General features: G+C 44.4%; 1 protein-coding gene across 1 annotated transcript; it reads right to left on the reverse strand.

The window, feature by feature from the left end:
* Nucleotides 1-2,726: 2,726 nt before the first annotated feature.
* LOC148502591 (DNA damage-regulated autophagy modulator protein 1-like) lies at nucleotides 2,727-19,251 on the reverse strand. Its single transcript, XM_088449685.1, has 7 exons — nucleotides 19,133-19,251; nucleotides 18,895-18,962; nucleotides 17,372-17,514; nucleotides 15,441-15,612; nucleotides 10,825-10,883; nucleotides 9,258-9,344; nucleotides 2,727-2,798 (listed from the first exon to the last, which is right to left on the reverse strand). Exons 1-7 carry the CDS (start codon nucleotides 19,249-19,251, stop codon nucleotides 2,727-2,729), a joined length of 720 nt encoding a protein of 239 aa, XP_088305811.1.
* Nucleotides 19,252-20,640: the final 1,389 nt, after the last annotated feature.

Consider the following 20,640-nt stretch of genomic DNA (forward strand, 5'->3'; position numbering starts at 1 on the left):
CAGAGATGTGGTGGTGATTGAACAATTTTGCAGCATCACCTACTATAGGACCCACCAATATGGCCGCTGGTTGTGGGGTAATGGTGTATTAGGACCAGCCTCCTCCCTACACACAGTCACAACTTTTATCTCCTGTACGCAATGTTCTGATGAGCACCTCCCTGTGTATTCACAATGGTCGCACTTATCCATCCGCACAGCCCAATCTCTCCGATTGCGAAAGGAACTGTCACCACTATCGGCGTACATTTATTTCAGCCCTATTCCCGGTGTCGGAGATCCGTCTGTAACCAGACCAATCCTGGCGTCCACTCACCCCAGTCTGTAATCCCTCTTGAAAGCCCACTACCCTCCCTCTGCACACTTACGTACAAGTGCCCAGTTTCTGCCTAGTTACACCCATTCAGATTGAGTGGAAATGCGTCTTAGGTTTGTACAAATCTTAGCTCAGATGGGTGCGCAGTGCGGACAATCGCTAGAACTGTATTCAAAACGAAATTACTGCGACTTCTGAATCGGTCCCTATGCGTATATTGAACAGTTACAACATTTTCATTTGTTTAGCGCACATAGAACAACTTCAGGTCAGAGTAGTCTCTTTATCACAAAGTGTATTCCTGCCCCCAGCTTCCTACAGTATGTGCTGCTTACAATGGAATCTGCATCCAGTACCAGGAACTGATGATATATAGATACAGCTACATGTGCCTAGCATGTTTTTACAATCCATTTCTAGGATTATCACTCATACCCCGTAAGTACTCTGAAGTTGTTTTCTCTTTACTCTGACCACTAGGTGGCAGTGTTCCATTGTAGTCTAGGGATAATATAATTTTTTTTATTGATAACATTTATATCGTACAATGGATAAAAGAACAGAAGATCGGCAATGGGGTATGTGCAGCAGCTCTAGTCAAAGCTATAAAGTACAAATTCTAAAAATTCCAGAAAAACCATCATTGTTGTTGTGGTGATCTCTAAATTCTTCATGCAATAGTTATTTATGTATATGATGAAGGTACACGATGGTCTGGAAAGGGTAAAACATTCCGTAAGAAATACATATAGTTAATTAGCTGTGCCCAGTTTGAGCCGGGTAGACCTTAGATACTTGCTATTTCCATTTCCTTCATCCCATCTTACATTATATGCTTACTTCATTTTATGCCTGTGGGGTAAAGGAGCGTGGTAGTATCCATTTAAATAAATGTAATTTTTTTTATTTATTATGAGTGATTTGACGGTGGGTTTTAAGACATATGCAAATTTTTTTATTCTTTACTTTAAGGATGTCTTTGTAAACCACATTGGTGGTTTTCTTCTCAGGTGCTAGAATCTCCAGGCTGCTGGGTGAGCTCCCTCTGAAGCAGGCCATGTAGAACTAGTCCACCCTCAAGTCATTCCCTGACACCTTCTGCAACTACAAATTGCTGCTCAAATCATTTTGGCAATTATTCTTCAGGTGCATGAAAGGGAGGGGTCGTACTAAACAAAACAAAAACCAGAAAGGGAGGTCCCCCAGTACACTAAACTGAAACTGCAACATGGCTTCCGTGATACTGGTGGTCCCTACACTGCATGATAACAGTACCCACTCTGGGCCATGTAACTATTGTAAGGGAATACATATGTTACACCGCTGGCCGCATGGCCGGCGGTTCAAATCCCGGCAGCGCCAGCCCGACGTGGAAGGAAATCCCGATTGTGCGAAAGGTAGGTATTATCTAACCTAATCTATCCCCTAACCCTATCCCTCCTTTAGGGTGCCTAACCCTAACCTCATGGTAAAGACACATTATAGTAATACATCCAAATTGGGAGCCAGTTTTCCTGGGACCTCCAATTAGCACTATTGGAATCAGCATGCCCTCCAAATGCCAGTTCCATCTTCCACCTTCTACGACTGCCCCTGGGTCTTGTTGATGGTCATTGTAAAGCAGGCCTTGAAGGGGTACTGCAGCCTCTAGAACTCAAAGGTGTACTCTGGTGGCATGCATGGTATGAGCACCCACTTCCCCCCCTGATGACAGCCAGTTAACACTGTGGCCTCAATGACGTTCCTGTGCAGGGCTTTTACTTGCAGCCTAGTGTCATTGCAGAGTTTGGGTGGGTTACGGTTCCATAGCAACATCACTGGAATCCCCACTTTGAGGAGAAGCTTGTGGACTGGGAGCCCAGGAGGGTTGAGGATGTTGAGGAACTCCACAGGGAAGTGGACCGTGTCATCCATTTGCACTACCGAGTCTTCAGACCTGTACTCCATTTCTGCCCCTTCCAACAACTGAAGTAGAGTGTCATTAATGACTGTATCCGCATCGTTCTTGGGGGTCAGAATGGTACGCTCCCACAGCCAGTCCATGGACTTTTTGGGGGGGGATATGGAAATATAAGGGTATATCCTGGCGGTGAGGCCTACTAGGGTCTTCACTACTGTACCTGGTCCGGTGTGCTGTTTGAGCTCTAATGTCCACGCACACAGTAGGCTTGGTAGGAGAAGCAGCTGCCACTGGGCATGTTCAACAGCTCTAGCAGTCATATTATATGCTACTGCTTTTGTGGTGATGGTTTCAGCAGCTTCCTGGTGGGAACAGGGGAATTCTGGGCAACAGGAAACCCCCTCCATTTGCCTATGGCTGTCTCTATAGGCAAGTCCCGTGGTATACAGGTGATGGTGAATAGATCTTAATTAGCAGGTAATGTTCACACCCATGGGCGAGCCAGGGCAGTTATACAAAATCAGGAACCTGCATCCGCATGATGATCGCGTAACCGTCCTCCTGCTTCTCTATACATATATGCTGATACAAGAGGAGAGACAAGAACATGATATATTCACATTAGTCCATGCACTGTAATTATACAATCCTATATTTATTACAGATAATTCGGGAGTCTCCTGGACGTTCCGGGAGAGAAGGCCATTATTCTGTAACGCATTCTAAGCAGTTCCAGTGAGAAAGCGGCAGGGGCTGGGTACCATGCCTTCTGTATTTGGCCATGCCCCCTCAAAGGATAATAATGGAAAATACTGTGGGTCATAGCTCTCTAATTGCCCCATTATTGTGACTAGCTGGGAAGTGTGGGAATTGTAGTGGGGTACAGACTTGCAATCCCGTGTAAGGGTATACAGGAAAATCTAAGGGTCTCAGGCTCACTTACAGTAATACAGACAGTGACACCAGCACACTGAGGGACTAACACAGAAGGTGGACTCAATAGGTACAGTAGCTGGTGTAAGGGTAACAACCTAATACTCTGGCACTGACAGGTGCATAGATTGGACCTCGTTCTGAGTTGGACATAACTACATGATGCTGCTCTTTCCCCCCCTACCTACACTCAGTGCACATATGCATCTATATACGACGTGTGTCCTTTTTCCTACCGACTAAGCCACATTTTGCACATATGCATCTATACACGGCACGTGTCCTTTTTCCTACCGACTAAGCCACATTTAGCACATATGCTCCCTGCCCCTGATTGGAGGGGGATGACCTGTGGGTAATGGAGCCCTGGTACAGGTTACGGCCTGACGTTAATGGCCACTGGCTGCGTCTGATTTGCTAAATGCTAAGACACCCAATTATGCAACAATAGTATATCTGCCGCGTCTGTGATCTAATAGCAGGATTACTAAACACCTGTTTTTAAAGAATAAAGTATGATTTCTTCTGTTTGGGAAGGTGAAGGCTGCTGATCTATTCACTAGTATGGACTGTATAGCCGCATTTGCTGGCATCTCCCACTTGCTGCCAACTCTGCAAAGGTAATCAGAGATGGTGCATTGCTGATGTGTAACTAGTTGAAGCGATTATTGGTGCATGCATCAAGGTACATTACAGTCGCCGTTCGTAGCTGCTATTGTTCTACAGTGTGATTGACAGTACGGGCGCTTTTGGGGGAGGTAACGGGGAGTGCCAGCAAAGACGCAGGTGTGTTGCGTCTGTTTCAGGGGTGTTTGGCAGACTGCGACTGCAATCCCGTATCTCAGGGAACTTTGACCGATGCTGCGTCTTTGTACCAAGCCACCTGTGGGCGTTTCAATACAAATCGAGCCGTCTGCGACATTTGCATATTTTCGCATAGCTGCTGCATACACTATCGCAGCAGCGGCCACCTGTGGCCCTTTGACCCACATGGCAATAATTTGTTAAGCTGGCCACCGCTTCACGGTCATTCCCATCTAGCCAGTCCCAGTCCCTATCTCTTTAAGGCAGGACCCAGTTTCATGTTTAAAATGTATGCAAGCTTGAGGCCAAGATGGCAGATAAAGTTCATTTGTCCGAGAATCAGTGTAGGGACTGGCTAGATGGGAATGACCGTGAAGCGGTGGCCAGCTTAACAAATTATTGCAATATTTTGGAACCAACATTCCCTATGTTTAAAGGAGTTGCAGTTTGAAAAGCATGTGAGTGCCGAGTTTGTGTGGGCGGTGGGTGCCAGGTTGATTTTGTAAAGTGTGGTGCATTTTAAAGAATGTTTTTTCTTTTGCAGGTGAACTATAGGTCCTAGCAGGCCTCCCCCGCATGCTGGTACTTGGAAAACCACAAGTACCAGCAAGCAGGGCATATTGGGCCCACTGGTACCTATAGTAAGCCTATAAAAGAAATATTAAAATAAACTGACACCAATTTTTTAAATAAAATGTATATATCTGCACCTTTACCTGGGGGGCGGCGGCCTTTAAGCTCTTTTTCATGGCCCCCATCTTCGCATGGCAGGCGTCAACTCACCAGAGCTTTGGCATATTCGCCTGGTGGCCGCCAACCCTCCAGGGCTCCGGAGTCTTCTGCCAGGACTTCGGGGTTTTCACGTAGTGGGCGGCAGCCTGTGTTAGCTCTTTTTCATGGCCGCCGCCCACTAGGACTTCGGCATCTTCGCCTGGTGGGCGCCAACCCGCCAGGGCTTCGGCGTCTTCGCCTAGTGGGCGGCAGCCTGTGTCAGCTCTTTTTCGTGGCCGCCGCCCACTAGGACTTCCGGTGTCTTTCTTCGGTAGCTCTACATTGCTCCCTCCCGGCCGTCGGACAGGCAACCCGTCTCCTCGCGAGAGTGGGTGATGCCTTTGGAGAGGCAGAGGGTGATGGTGAGATAGTGATGCAGTGGAGAGAGAGTGTGAGGCAGTGGGTGAGGGGGAGAGATAGTGGGAGACGGAGAGGCAGTGGGTGACGGATGATGAAAAGAGAGGTTGACAGTGAGAGGGTGACAAGGGGAGGCAGTGGGTGACGCCAGGAAATGGGTGACAACAGGAGGCAGTGGGTGACGCTAGGAAATAGGTGACAGGGGTAGGAAGTGGGTGATACCAGGGTGAAGTACTGGATGACATAGAGGATGACGGGAAGAGACAGAGGGTGACACGATAGAGAGGGTGATGTGGAGATAATGATGCAGGGGAGCGGCAGAGAGGGATGGGAGAGATAGTGGTAGATGGAGAGCCAGTGGGTCACAGGGAGAGGCAGAGGGTGACAAGAGAGAGGTGCCAGGGAGAGATAGTGGGAGACGGAGAGGCAGTGGGTGACAAGAAAGCGCGATGGGGAAAGGCAGTGGATGACAGGGAGAAGGTGATGGAGAGAAGCAGAGGTTAATTGGGAGTGGGTAATGCCTTGGAGAGGCAGTGGGTGACAGAAGAGAGATGGTGATGGAGAGGTAGTAATGCAGGGTAGAGGCAGTGGGTGACCGGGCAAGATAGTGGGAGAATGAGACAGTGGGTGAGACAGACATAATTGTACTTACAGTTGGCTCGGGGGATGGGCCTACAGCAGAGCAACGCCAAGAGCAATGCCAGGCCGGGTTAATGGGGCGTGGCCTAATGCGGGAGGCATGGCCACTCCCCCTTAGGGGAAAGATTTTTAAAAAATACTTATTTTTTTTTTGTGGCGCCGCTGTACGCTGTTGAGGGGGGGCGCTGTGAGACCCTCAGCCCGGCGCATAGCCAGTCAGTGTGATCGCTCCCCCCACAGGTATAGGAGACTGTATTACTTATTTTTGCTTTCCATTTTTTTAGATGCAGCCTTAATATAAGGGCACAACTTACAACCTTCCCTGTAATGGCGGCGTTTGGGAACCTCTGGCTTAGATCCGTGCAGGCGCACAGTATGGTGGCCGCGCCCCTTCCCCCCCCCCCCCCCCCCAGTCCTCTCCTTTACTCAGTCCTCGGCCTGTCAGTCACAAGCCCCGCCTCCTCCCGGCCAGTTATTTCCTAATGGCTTCTAGATGAGGACAGTTAATTATTGATGTGTGTGTGGGGGAAGGCGTGTGTGTGGTATGTGTAATGGTGGTGTGTGTGTGTGTGGTATGTGTAATGCGCCCGGCATCTATTCTCCCTGTCGGTAGCGCTTGGGGGCTGCCCGGCGAGTCCGTAAGTGCCGGGCGCATGCGCCCCCAAGTGTGACGAAAAGGGGACGCGTCTTATAGACATGCCCCCTTTTCAATGGCCATGCTCCTTTTCGGGCGCATGGAAATGCCCTCTCTAACTCCGGCGCCCTGCCTGCCGCCGGAGCTAGAGTGAACACTGTGTTTGTGTGTATGGTATATGTAATGGTGGTGTGTGGTATGTGTTATGGTGGTGTGTGTGTGGTATGTGTTATGGTGGTCTGTGTGTGTGTTATATGTTATTAAGTACAAATTGTAAAAAGTCCAGAAAAACCATCATTGTTGTTGTGGTGATCTCTAAATTCATGCAATAGTTATTTATGTATATGATGAAGGTACACGATGGTCGGGAAAGGGTAAAACATTCCATAAGAAATACATAGAGGTAATTAGCTGTGCCCAGTTTCACCCGGGTAGACCTTAGATACTTGCTATTTCCATTTCCTTCATCCCATCTTACTTTATATGCTCAATTCATTTTATGCCTGTGGGGTAAAGGAGCGTGGTAGTATCCATTTAAATAAATTTCATTTTTTTTATTTATTATGAATGAATTGACGGTGGGTTTTAAGACATATGCAAATCTTTTTATTCTTTACTTAAGGATGTCTTTGTAAACCACATTGGTGGCTTTCTTCTCAGGTGCTAGAATCTCCAGGCTGCTGGGTGAGCTCCCTCTGAAGCAGGCCATGTAGAACTAGTCCTCCCTAATATAAGGGTATATCCTAGCGGTGAGGGCTGCTAGGGTCTTCACTACTGTGCCTGGTCCGGTGTGCCGTTTGAGTTCTAATGTCCACGCACACAGCAGGCTTGGTAGGAGAAGCAGCTGCGACTGGGCATGTTCAACAGCTCTAGCAGTCATATTATATGCTACTGCTTTTGTGGTGATGGTTTCAGCAGCTTCCTGGTGGAAACAGGGGAATTCTGGGCAACAGGAAACCCCCTCCATTTGCCTATGGCTGTCTCTATAGGCAAGTCCAGTGGTATACAGGTGATGGTGAATAGATCTTAATTAGCAGGTAATGTTCACACCCATGGGTGAGCCAGGGCAGTTATACAAAATCAGGAACCTGCATCCGCATGATGATCGCATAACCATCCTCCTGCTTCTCTATACATATATGCTGATACAAGAGGAGAGACAAGAACATGATATATTCACATTAGTCCATGCACTGTAATTATACAATCCTATATTTATTACAGATAATTCGGGAGTCTCCTGGACGTTCCGGGAGAGAAGGCCATTATTCTGTAACGCATTCTAAGCAGTTCCAGTGAGAAAGCGGCAGGGGCTGGGTACCATGCCTTCTGTATTTGGCCATGCCCCCTCAAAGGATAATAATGGAAAATACTGTGGGTCATAGCTCTCTAATTGCCCCATTATTGTGACTAGCTGGGAAGTGTGGGAATTGTAGTGGGGTACAGACTTGCAATCCCGTGTAAGGGTATACAGGAAAATCTAAGGGTCTCAGGCTCACTTACAGTAATACAGACAGTGACACCAGCACACTGAGGGACTAACACAAAAGGTGGACTCAATAGGTACAGTAGCTGGTGTAAGGGTAACAACCTAATACTCTGGCACTGACAGGTGCATAGATTGGACCTCGTTCTGAGTTGGACATAACTACATGATGCTGCTCTTTCCCCCCCTACCTACACTCAGTGCACATATGCATCTATATACGACGTGTGTCCTTTTTCCTACCGACTAAGCCACATTTTGCACATATGCATCTATACACGGCACGTGTCCTTTTTCCTACCAACTAAGCCACATTTAGCACATATGCTCCCTGCCCCTGATTGGAGGGGGATGACCTGTGGGTAATGGAGCCCTGGTACAGGTTACGGCCTGACGTTAATGGCCACTGGCTGCGTCTGATTTGCTAAATGCTAAGACACCCAATTATGCAACAATAGTATATCTGCCGCGTCTGTGATCTAATAGCAGGATTACTAAACACCTGTTTTTAAAGAATAAAGTATGTTTTCTTCTGTTTGGGAAGGTGAAGGCTGCTGATCTATTCACTAGTATGGACTGTATAGCCGCATTTGCTGGCATCTCCCACTTGCTGCCAACTCTGCAAAGGTAATCAGAGATGGTGCATTGCTGATGTGTAACTAGTTGAAGCGATTATTGGTGCATGCATCAAGGTACATTACAGTCGCCGTTCGTAGCTGCTATTGTTCTACAGTGTGATTGACAGTACGGGCGCTTTTGGGGGAGGTAACGGGGCGTGCCAGCAAAGACGCAGGTGTGTTGCGTCTGTTTCAGGGGTGTTTGGCAGACTGCGACTGCAATCCCGTATGCCGTGTCTCAGGGATCTTTGACCGATGCTGCGTCTTTGTACCAAGCCACCTGTGGGCGTTTCAATATAAATCGAGCCGTCTGCGACATTTGCATATTTTCGCATAGCTGCTGCATACACTATCGCAGCAGCGGCCACCTGTGGCCCTTTGACCCACATTGCATAATTTCTGAATGAGATCTAGTGATTTAACTAGCTAACCAAATTCACATCCAATATTAAAGGCAATGTGGACTATATACAGATATTATTATTAGCAATTACTTATATAGCGCACACATATTCCGCAGCGCTTTACAGAGAATATTTGGCCATTCACATCAGTCCCTGCCCCAGTGGAGCTTACACGCACACTAGGGTTAATTTTTGTTGGGAGCTAATTAACCTACCAGTGTGTGTTTGGAATGTGGGAGGAAATCACAGTACCCGGAAGAAACCAGTGCTAGCACAGGGAGAACATATAAACTGCACACAGCTAGAGCCATGCTGGGAATTGAACCCACAACCTCAGTGCTGTGAGGCAGTAACGCTAACCATTACACCGTCTGTGCTGCCAGATAATATACCAACCTGGAAATCTGTAAAATAAGTGAGAACATTCATCATATACGCGACCAGTGCCAGCCATTCAGTTATTACTGCCGTCCTGTCACAGATCTAGCAACAAAGAGCAGAGAGAGAAGACACCATGTGACTGTCATTGTACATTATGAGATTACAGCACATACTATGGAAGCACTAAAATATATATATATATATATATAACGTGGTAGGGCACTCAGATACTTAAGTACATCTTTCCAGGTTGCCTTCCTAAGTTATGGACAATTTACTAGGTGTTTGCGCAAGCATGAACGAGGCGGCACTCCATGGTCTTAAATAACCTTTTTAATAACCTTTTGTATTAATTATACATGTGCAAAACAGCTAACTGACATTTCAAGACCACATGGGTCTTTTTGGGCACCTTGATGAAAGTTACCTATTTTGCACATGTATATTTAATACAAAGGCTTATTGAAGACCTGGAAGTGCTGCCCGTTATATATATATATATATATAATATAATATAAATTGTGGTGAGAGGGGTTGTCTCTCACCTAGATTGCCCACATTCCTGTGGGATCAGCTCCCTCCAAGGGAGTCTAGAATGAACCCTGTCCAGTTTGCAGCAAGGGAGGTGTGGAACTCCATATTTTCATAGTTGCACAAACCCAGCTGCAACTCATCACTGAGCAGCAGAAGAAGACACGCCTGATGCTCTTTGCCCTGATGCTGTATAGCAGCCATGTAGTAGGATTGAATGTTCTAGTACCAGGGAAAGGGCTAATGCCCCTGTCATTTACCGCCAAACCGCCATACATCGGGGAGAAGCGGTATCAGCGCACGTATATGATACTGCTTCGGCGCTTCTTACATCTCCCCCACAGAGTGCTGGGACATTTACTTTATTTGTGTTATGTGTCTATGTGTGTCCAGGCCTAAGCTCATGTAGGCTAAAGTGCAGTGTCAGCTGCCATTAACAGACACTGCTTTACTGATTACTTGCCTGTCTGAATCCTCATTTCTACCCCCTGTGTTTATATATATATATATATATATATATATATAAAAAATATCACACAAACTCGGCACTCACATGCTTTTCAAACTGCAACTCCTTTAAACATAGGGAATGTTGGTTCCAAAATATTGCAATAATTTGTTAAGCTGGCCACCGCTTCACGGTCATTCCCATCTAGCCAGTCCCAGTCCCTGTCTCTTTAAGGCAGGACCCAGTTTCATGTTTAAAATGTATGCAAGCTTGAGGCCAAGATGGCAGATCAAGTTCATTTGTCCGAGAATCAGTGTAGGGACTGGCTAGATGGGAATGACCGTGAAGCGGTGGCCAGCTTAACAAATTATTGCAATATTTTGGAACCAACATTCCCTATGTTTAAAGGAGTTGCAGTTTGAAAAGCATGTGAGTGCCGAGTTTGTGTGATATTTTTTATGTAGATGGTGTGGTCACATACCAAGGGCACCCCAGATGGTCGAGTGCCGTGGATTGAGCCTTGAGCCTGTCGTTATATATATATATATATATATATATATATATACATACACACACAGACACAGTGTCATATCCTAAACATACCTGAGCTGCACGTTCTCCAGCAATCAAGCCAAAAAAAAGTGGGATCTTACATGCAATAACTGAAAGGGGTTTGTGTAAAAGGAAATAACATTATTATACCTGTAAATACCAGAATGTTATGACTGACCTAGTAATTAAAAGATTACTACTAAACTAGACACACAGGCACATTTTGTTGTATTCTGAGAGCAATAATATCACATATTTGACCAATTCCACCATACACAGATCAATCAAATTTAAATGATTGTTTTGGCATAAAAAGTGAGGGAGAACAATATTTTACTATCTGATTTTACACCTCTTAGAAGGGGAGAGGAGATGACTATTACTATCTGATATTACACCTCTTAGAAAGGGAGAGGAGATGACTATTACTGTCTGATATTACACCTATCAGGAGGGGAGAAGAGATAACTATTACTGTCTGATATTACACCTCTTAGAAGGGGAGAGCAGATGACTATTACTATCTGATATTACACCTCTTAGAAGGGGGGAGGAGATGACTATTACTATCTGATATTACACCTATCAGGAGGGGAGAGGAGATGACTATTACTATCTGATATTACACCTATCAGGAGGGGAGAGGAGATGACTATTACTATCTGATATTACACCTATCAGGAGGGGAGAGGAGATGACTATTACTATCTGATATTACACCTATAAGGAGAGGAGATGACTATTACTGTCTGATATTACACCTATCAGGAGGGGAGAAGAGATAACTATTACTGTCTGATATTACACCTCTTAGAAGGGGAGAGCAGATGACTATTACTATCTGATATTACACCTCTTAGAAGGGGGGAGGAGATGACTATTACTATCTGATATTACACCTATCAGGAGGGGAGAGGAGATGACTATTACTATCTGATATTACACCTATCAGGAGGGGAGAGGAGATGACTATTACTATCTGATATTACACCTATCAGGAGGGGAGAGGAGATGACTATTACTATCTGATATTACACCTATAAGGAGAGGAGATGACTATTACTGTCTGATATTACACCTATAAGGAGAGGAGATGACTATTACTTTCTGATATTACACCTATCATGAGGGGTGAGGAGATGACTATTACTGTCTGATATTACACCTCTTAGAAGGGGAGAGCAGATGACTATTACTGTCTGATATTACACCTATCAGGAGGGGATAAGAGATGACTATTACTGTCTGATATTACACCTCTTAGAAGGGGAGAGCAATTGACTATTACTATCTGATATTACACCTATCAGGAGGGGAGAGGAGATGACTATTACTATGACTATTAATATCAGACAGTAATAGTCATCTCCTCTCCCCTCCTGATAGGTGTAATATCAGAAAGTAATAGTCATCTCCTCTCCCTTTCTAAGAGGTGTAATATCAGATAGTATTAGTCCTCTCCTCTCCCCTCCTATCTGATATTACACCTCTTAGAAAGGGAGAGGCGATGACTATTACTGTCTGATATTACACCTATCAGGAGGGGAGAGGAAATTACTATTACTGTCTGATATTACACCTCTTAGAAAGGGAGAGGAGATGACTATTACTATCTGATATTACACCTCTTAGAAGGGGAGAGGAGATGACTATTACTATCCGATATTACACCTCTTAGAAGGGGAGAGGAGATGACTATTACTATCTGATATTACACCTCTTAGAAGGGGAGAGGAGATGACTATTACTGTCTGATATTACACCTATAAGGAGAGGAGATGACTTACTTTCTGATATTACACCTATCATGAGGGGTGAGGAGATGACTATTACTGTCTGATATTACACCTCTTAGAAGGGGAGAGCAGATGACTATTACTATCTGATATTACACCTATCAGGAGGGGATAAAAGATGACTATTACTGTCTGATATTACACCTCTTAGAAGGGGAGAGCAGATGACTATTACTGTCTGATATTACACCTATCAGGAGGGGATAAGAGATGACTATTACTGTCTGATATTACACCTCTTAGAAGGGGAGAGCAATTGACTATTACTATCTGATATTACACCTATCAGGAGGGGAGAGGAGATGACTATTACTATGACTATTAATATCAGACAGTAATAGTCATCTCCTCTCCCCTCCTGATAGGTGTAATATCAGAAAGTAATAGTCATCTCCTCTCCCTTTCTAAGAGGTGTAATATCAGATAGTAATAGTCCTCTCCTCTCCCCTCCTATCTGATATTACACCTCTTAGAAAGGGAGAGGCGATGACTATTACTGTCTGATATTACACCTATCAGGAGGGGAGAGGAAATTACTATTACTGTCTGATATTACACCTCTTAGAAAGGGAGAGGAGATGACTATTACTATCTGATATTACACCTCTTAGAAGGGGAGAGGAGATGACTATTACTATCCGATATTACACCTCTTAGAAGGGGAGAGGAGATGACTATTACTATCTGATATTACACCTCTTAGAAGGGGAGAGGAGATGACTATTACTGTCTGATATTACACCTATAAGGAGAGGAGATGACTATTACTTTCTGATATTACACCTATCATGAGGGGTGAGGAGATGACTATTACTGTCTGATATTACACCTCTTAGAAGGGGAGAGCAGATGACTATTACTATCTGATATTACACCTCTTAGAAGGGGGGAGGAGATGACTATTACTATCTGATATTACACCTATCAGGAGGGGAGAGGAGATGACTATTACTATCCGATATTACACCTCTTAGAAGGGGAGAGGAGATGACTATTACTATCTGATATTACACCTCTTAGAAGGGGAGAGGAGATGACTATTACTATCTGATATTACACCTCTTAGAAGGGGAGAGGAGATGACTATTACTGTCTGATATTACACCTATAAGGAGAGGAGATGACTATTACTTTCTGATATTACACCTATCATGAGGGGTGAGGAGATGACTATTACTGTCTGATATTACACCTCTTAGAAGGGGAGAGCAGATGACTATTACTATCTGATATTACACCTCTTAGAAGGGGGGAGGAGATGACTATTACTATCTGATATTACACCTATCAGGAGGGGAGAGGAGATGACTATTACTTTCTGATATTACACCTATCAGGAGGGGAGAGGAGATGACTATTACTATCTGATATTACACCTATAAGGAGAGGAGATGACTATTACTGTCTGATATTACACCTATAAGGAGAGGAGATGACTATTACTTTCTGATATTACACCTATCATGAGGGGTGAGGAGATGACTATTACTGTCTGATATTACACCTCTTAGAAGGGGAGAGCAGATGACTATTACTGTCTGATATTACACCTATCAGGAGGGGATAAGAGATGACTATTACTGTCTGATATTACACCTCTTAGAAGGGGAGAGCAATTGACTATTACTATCTGATATTACACCTATCAGGAGGGGAGAGGAGATGACTATTACTATGACTATTAATATCAGACAGTAATAGTCATCTCCTCTCCCCTCCTGATAGGTGTAATATCAGAAAGTAATAGTCATCTCCTCTCCCTTTCTAAGAGGTGTAATATCAGATAGTATTAGTCCTCTCCTCTCCCCTCCTATCTGATATTACACCTCTTAGAAAGGGAGAGGCGATGACTATTACTGTCTGATATTACACCTATCAGGAGGGGAGAGGAAATTACTATTACTGTCTGATATTACACCTCTTAGAAAGGGAGAGGAGATGACTATTACTATCTGATATTACACCTCTTAGAAGGGGAGAGGAGATGACTATTACTATCCGATATTACACCTCTTAGAAGGGGAGAGGAGATGACTATTACTATCTGATATTACACCTCTTAGAAGGGGAGAGGAGATGACTATTACTGTCTGATATTACACCTATAAGGAGAGGAGATGACTATTACTTTCTGATATTACACCTATCATGAGGGGTGAGGAGATGACTATTACTGTCTGATATTACACCTCTTAGAAGGGGAGAGCAGATGACTATTACTATCTGATATTACACCTATCAGGAGGGGATAAAAGATGACTATTACTGTCTGATATTACACCTCTTAGAAGGGGAGAGCAGATGACTATTACTGTCTGATATTACACCTATCAGGAGGGGATAAGAGATGACTATTACTGTCTGATATTACACCTCTTAGAAGGGGAGAGCAATTGACTATTACTATCTGATATTACACCTATCAGGAGGGGAGAGGAGATGACTATTACTATGACTATTAATATCAGACAGTAATAGTCATCTCCTCTCCCCTCCTGATAGGTGTAATATCAGAAAGTAATAGTCATCTCCTCTCCCTTTCTAAGAGGTGTAATATCAGATAGTAATAGTCCTCTCCTCTCCCCTCCTATCTGATATTACACCTCTTAGAAAGGGAGAGGAGATGACTATTACATTCTGATATTACACCTCTTAGAAGGGGAGAGGAAATTACTATTACTGTCTGATATTACACCTCTTAGAAAGGGAGAGGAGATGACTATTACTGTCTGATATTATACCTATCACTAGAGTAGAGGAGAGGACTGTACTGCCAGCTATTACATTTGTCAGGCGGGGAGGTCTAATAAAATCTTATATAAAGAACTCAAATCTCAGCTTGTTACTTTGTTGATCATATGAAAAGGATACAGATAATAAGAGCTGTAGCCATCAGCACAGATAATGCCATTCTTATGTGGCATACACGGCGGCTGCTGAAAGATGTCCTGTATAGCTTTACAGCGTGGGCAATGCTATATATGGCACTGAATCCGAATGCCACAAATGCTCCAGCCCTGTGGATATATGGATGGGTTGACACCTGCAACATAAACATATACATGTAAGAATATAATGCAACTTTCTGCATTTGTAGTTAAGAATTATCCTTTCCTAATTTCTTATTTTATTACCAGTTATTTATATAGCGCACTCAAATTCCGCAGCGCTTTACAGAGAATATTTTGTCCATTCACATCAGTCCCTGCCCCAGTGGAGCTAACAGTTTTTTTGTTCAAGGCCAATTAACCTACCAGTATATTTTTTGGATTGTGGGAGGAAACCGGAGCACCAGGAGGGAACCCACATAAACACGTTTCATGGTGGGGATCGAAACCCACGACAGGGAGAATATATAAACTCCACACAGCTAGAGCCATGCTGGGAATCGAACCCACGACCTCAGTGCTGTGAGGCAGTAATACTAACCATACATCATCCATGATGCCCGTCAGATAGCTGATTGTAATGCACAAGTGCCTCTAATACTAAAATAAACAAATAGTATAAGCTTTTAGTTTGCCCCTTACGGTGAGCTCAGCAGATGTGTGGCCATACAGAAGCACATAACTGCTGGCTGAGTGGTTTTCCACAGGGCGTATATATGGTGTGTGTATGGCTGAGTGATGCTATTACTGTGTCTATGACTGCATGGGTTATTGCCATTTCTTCTTCATCCACCAGGGGACACTGGAGTTACACCGGGCGTATATGGGTGATGCTATTAGTGTGTCTATGACTGCATGGGTTATTGCCATTTCTTCTTCATCCACCAGGGGACACTGGAGTTACACCGGGCGCATCTTCTACTGTAGCAGCTTCAGTTGAAAGACCAAAATGCAGAGAGTGGGGTCTTTTACCTCCTACGGCAAAACGTCGGTACTCTGCCTGCTGGTTTCTGCAGCGTTCGAGATGACCAGGCGACTCCTAGTCGGTCGAAGGTAAGTTGTTTGTTCCAACCTTTCCAAGGCAGAAACTCTTGACACAGAAACCTTTAGAACCTATCTACCAGTACATCACAGGGTCCCGTCATGTTGATGTTGGCATCTTAAGGTGGGTTTTCCTTATAATTCTCCCTTTTACTTGTAGGAGACACCAGCACTTTAAGGCAGGCAGAGTACCGACTCTTTGCCGTAGGAGGTCCGAGACCTCACTCTCTGCATCTTAATCTTCCAACTGAAGCTGCTACAGTAGAAGATGCGCCCTGTGTAACTCCAGTGTCCCCTATGGAATCGGAGGAAGGGATTTATAGGTAAGTACCAACATTCTATTTTCCTGTTACAGCTCTTACAAGGAATAAAACATTGGGATTGCACCAATACTGCTATAGTGTAACTGGCATGTACATGTGTGTGACATGAAGATATCAGAATACAACTCTGTGGGGCTCATTTAGAGTTGGGCGCATTTGCACTCTGAACGTACACAGAAAAAGAGTTACAAAAACATGCACATTACTAGCAATTATGGCATTGTGATGCCTCCCAGCAGGGACCCCAACACTGCTGGTGGTGTCACCACTGGGCACATTTACCCTCCTCCTTCCATATTTGCCTCCTCTCGGTCGCTGTGCACGGCCATCTGCTGTGGGAGGGGGGATGTAGGAAGAGGAGTCTGTGAGGAGCTAGAACACGCACACGTTACACTGAGACGAGTCATTACCATGCGGCATATATGGGTCACTCCCTCCTTTCCTCCAAGCACCAGGTTCCCCATCACAGTGCATAGAGCCCTGAGCCTAGAAGGGATCTGCTAGGAATCTGCCATTTGTCATATAAAACATTGGAACACTTGTAACCAACCTGAAATATCGCTACTACTACTGTCCCAATGCATGAGACCCATCCAACACCGAGCAGCACTTTCTGCAAGAGCGGCTGGTGTGTGTCACTGCCAGCCGTCCTCAGGTGTATGAACCTGTACGTGATGTAGGCTGTACACGCTCCTGGAATAGAAAATACACATGATCAGCCCATAGCTATTACATATGTTCTTTATATACAAAGTGATTAATGATATTATCCAGTGATGGGCAATAAAGGTGCACAAGATGCCTGGTCCCGGCTCCCTGATGTGACATTACAGGAGGATGTAACATGGGGAAGGGCTGCTGTGTCACTGAGACATAGATAGAAAGGCTTCTCTATGAGCAGCAGAGAATGTCCTGCAGTGCTTATGTATTTGTGCAGGTGTACCTTACTTGTCCCCTGCCCCCTCTCACCATCCTCATCTACATATCCATCATACGCTTACCCATTCGGTATCCCACAGCCACTGGGCAGACACCAGTTGCTTACCAGTGATCTAGAGGGAATTGGGCAGCTATTCCCATGTGACAGTATATAAATGATGTTACATTGTATTTTATTGGAAACTGATGGGTAATGTGAATTCCAGGATCACTGACGCTGGGCCGTTCTGGGCCTCGGGCAGCAAGTTTAAAAATGTCAAATTTGTTGATTAAAAATAGTCTAAATTAGTGGTGTATTCAATTATAGTAATAAAGGATGAGAAGGTATTATTTCTGGTACATGTTTATACAAATGTGTTCAATAATGAAACCTATTCATGTTGTGTAATGGTTGTGCCTGGGCGGCCCCATGGAATGAATCCCTTAATGTCCTTCCAGTTACTATGCATTATGCTAATGGTGAAGGTGTAACACCCCCTGCAGCATAGGTGATTGTCAGCTCTTGTGACAGGTGAGTATGGACAGGGCAGGAGGCTACAGAACTCTCCTGTCTGAGTGGCGTAGTGGTCACTGTGAGAGCCTCCCATGATGTACAGTATGAGATGACACTTGTCAGTGTACATAGTGTCACTGGGGATGGAAGGATGTGACCCGGTGCTCCAGTGTAACTAGGTCATCTGAGATGGCTGCAACTGTGCAGGGGCAGAGAAGTGATGGTGCCACTATGCAAGAATATAAGCTCTTGTGTCAAGTAACACCACTGCCCTATGTAGCTCAGTGACCTGTGCTGGAGTGTGAGGATGGATGATGGTGAGAAAGTGCAGCTCAGGGAGATTTACCCTTTTATCTCAGCACTAGAAACATGACAGCACTGCTACACGGCTACACCTGTTCTATCTGCACTATATGCATGTTGTTATATATCCTGCATGTGACGGGACACTTATATACTGATACCCCCCCACAGAAGCCTGAGGAGGGAGAGACTGAGCTAGTGCCAGGTGGCTGACGTCAGGGTGACCCAAACTTACTCACTAGTGAGAGACTACACCTGCACTGCCCACCAGGCAAACAGCTGGCATGTACTAAGAGGAGAGAGGGGTTGGCGCTGTGATACAGTAGCAATCCACTTACCAAACATAGCAAAACCACAGAAGACCACTGCAAACAGGATACACTCCGGATAAAGAGATCCAGTTTCACTGTGAGGGAAAACAACAAGTAATTGGGATGTAATATTGTATAGTTGGAAATACTCTTTCATCTTCTCTAAAACCATTTTCCTAACTTTCAGTCTGTCATTCCAGAGACCCAATGCCCCCAAGACCCGAATGTGTATGCTAGTGTGATATCTATATATTATTTCCCTTACCTGATATACATCATCCAAGATTCAGAATGTCCATAGATTATGGTCACATAATAAGACATAATGAGACCGCTCAAAGTCCAGAAGAACCAGAAACACGGTATCAACGCCAACGCCATCATCCCCACAAAGCCCAGATCCTGCTGCTGCCTGATACAGCTGGTCTGGGCACTGTGACATCACAATGAGGGGCTGTAGCTTGGGTTACTGCAGGTGCAGTGCATGACGTTTACTCACAGGTGCCACAGAGTATTAAAGGCTGGATATTTATTTATTAGTTTTTCAGCCAACTAGATTTTATTTGCTTGTAACATGGTAATTCCTCTGGATTTGAGCATTATTTGTTGACTAAAATGAGGTAAAGTCCACATAGTGGTCCCTGCACCTATGACAGGAGCGTCTGAAGGTGCAGAAACATTTATCACACACCCCAACATGACCCATTCCACCAGGGTCAAAATGCTCCGCTCCTGGGCTTCCCACCAGGCATACCAGCACACTATCCAACAGTTCATGCTGTGGTGCCCCCTCCATACATCCCAGGGAAGCTTAATATTTGCAGTTAGAACCCTGAAACCTGGTGTCTTCAGGGATATTCCAGAAATAATTTTTGATAAATATGTCATTTGTGACTAATATATGCCAAATTCCATATTATCCAGAGAAGTGTAGTGGTAAAAATGGTGCATAAGCGCAGTGTAGTAATGATAAAAAGTGCACAGGTGAAGTAATTATAATAAAATCTATATAAAAAAGGTGCTGTGTGTAGTGTATAAAAGGGGATTGATTATTGTGAATAAGCTAAAGATTCAATGTTACTATTAAAAAGATAACGAGGAAGTTTCCAACTTAAGTCACGGTTTAAAGCAAATTAGGGCCGTATTCAATTTGGTGCGAAATGTCGATAACTTTTCGCATGCCGGGCTTTTCACCGTCATCGCTGGTTTTCCATGCGGAAAAGTATTGGGCGCGTCCCCGCTTTTCACCGTATTCAATTAGAAATCAGAGAAAACGGCACCCGGTGAATTCGGGCCTGGTGAAAAGTACTGTAAGAAACGGGGAAACCACTCTGTAACCCCCGAAAAGTTGCACTAACATAGGGGCTCACTATAGGTGAGTCCTAGTACCCCTATTAAAGCTATTCTGGGTACTTTAGTTCTCTCAATTGCTTGCTATTAGCGTCTTTGCTTAAGTGGTGAAGAATGGCATTTAGCAGGGTTTTTTTTTTTCAAAATAAATAGTCCCAACAAATTTGGGGTACATGAAAATGGGTGCAAGCATGGTTTAAAATCGCTAAAGTGAGGTTTTAAAAAAAATGCACCATCAGCAAACACCTGCAATGAAAAAAACACCCGGGGCAGACTTGGGGGACCCCTGGAGTTTATTTTGCTAGTTTTTAAGTTTGTTCCCCAACTTTGTTTTTTCTTCGCCCCCAAAAACTAAAGAACTTCTTTGGGGTGATCTAAAGTATTCTTTTAAGTATTTTTGACGCAGTTTACCTTTGGGGGACT

Source organism: Taudactylus pleione, unplaced genomic scaffold (assembly GCF_031769625.1).
Source record: "Taudactylus pleione unplaced genomic scaffold, aTauple2 ptg000490l, whole genome shotgun sequence".
Classification (NCBI taxonomy): Eukaryota; Metazoa; Chordata; class Amphibia; order Anura; family Myobatrachidae; genus Taudactylus; species Taudactylus pleione.

What these genes read in the sequence shown, in the direction of transcription:
- LOC148502591 (XM_088449685.1), bottom strand. Translation starts at nt 19,251, where the DNA reads ATGATGGCGTTGGCGTTGATACCGTGTTTCTGGTTCTTCTGGACTTTG. An exon ending in GGCTACAGCTCTTATTATCT is followed by an intron (nt 10,884 to 15,440) that starts GTATCCTTTTCA and finishes AACCCCTTTCAG; the next exon opens with TTATTGCATGTAAGATCCCA. An exon ending in CTTATTTTACAGATTTCCAG is followed by an intron (nt 2,799 to 9,257) that starts GTTGGTATATTA and finishes CTCTTGTATCAG; the next exon opens with CATATATGTATAGAGAAGCA.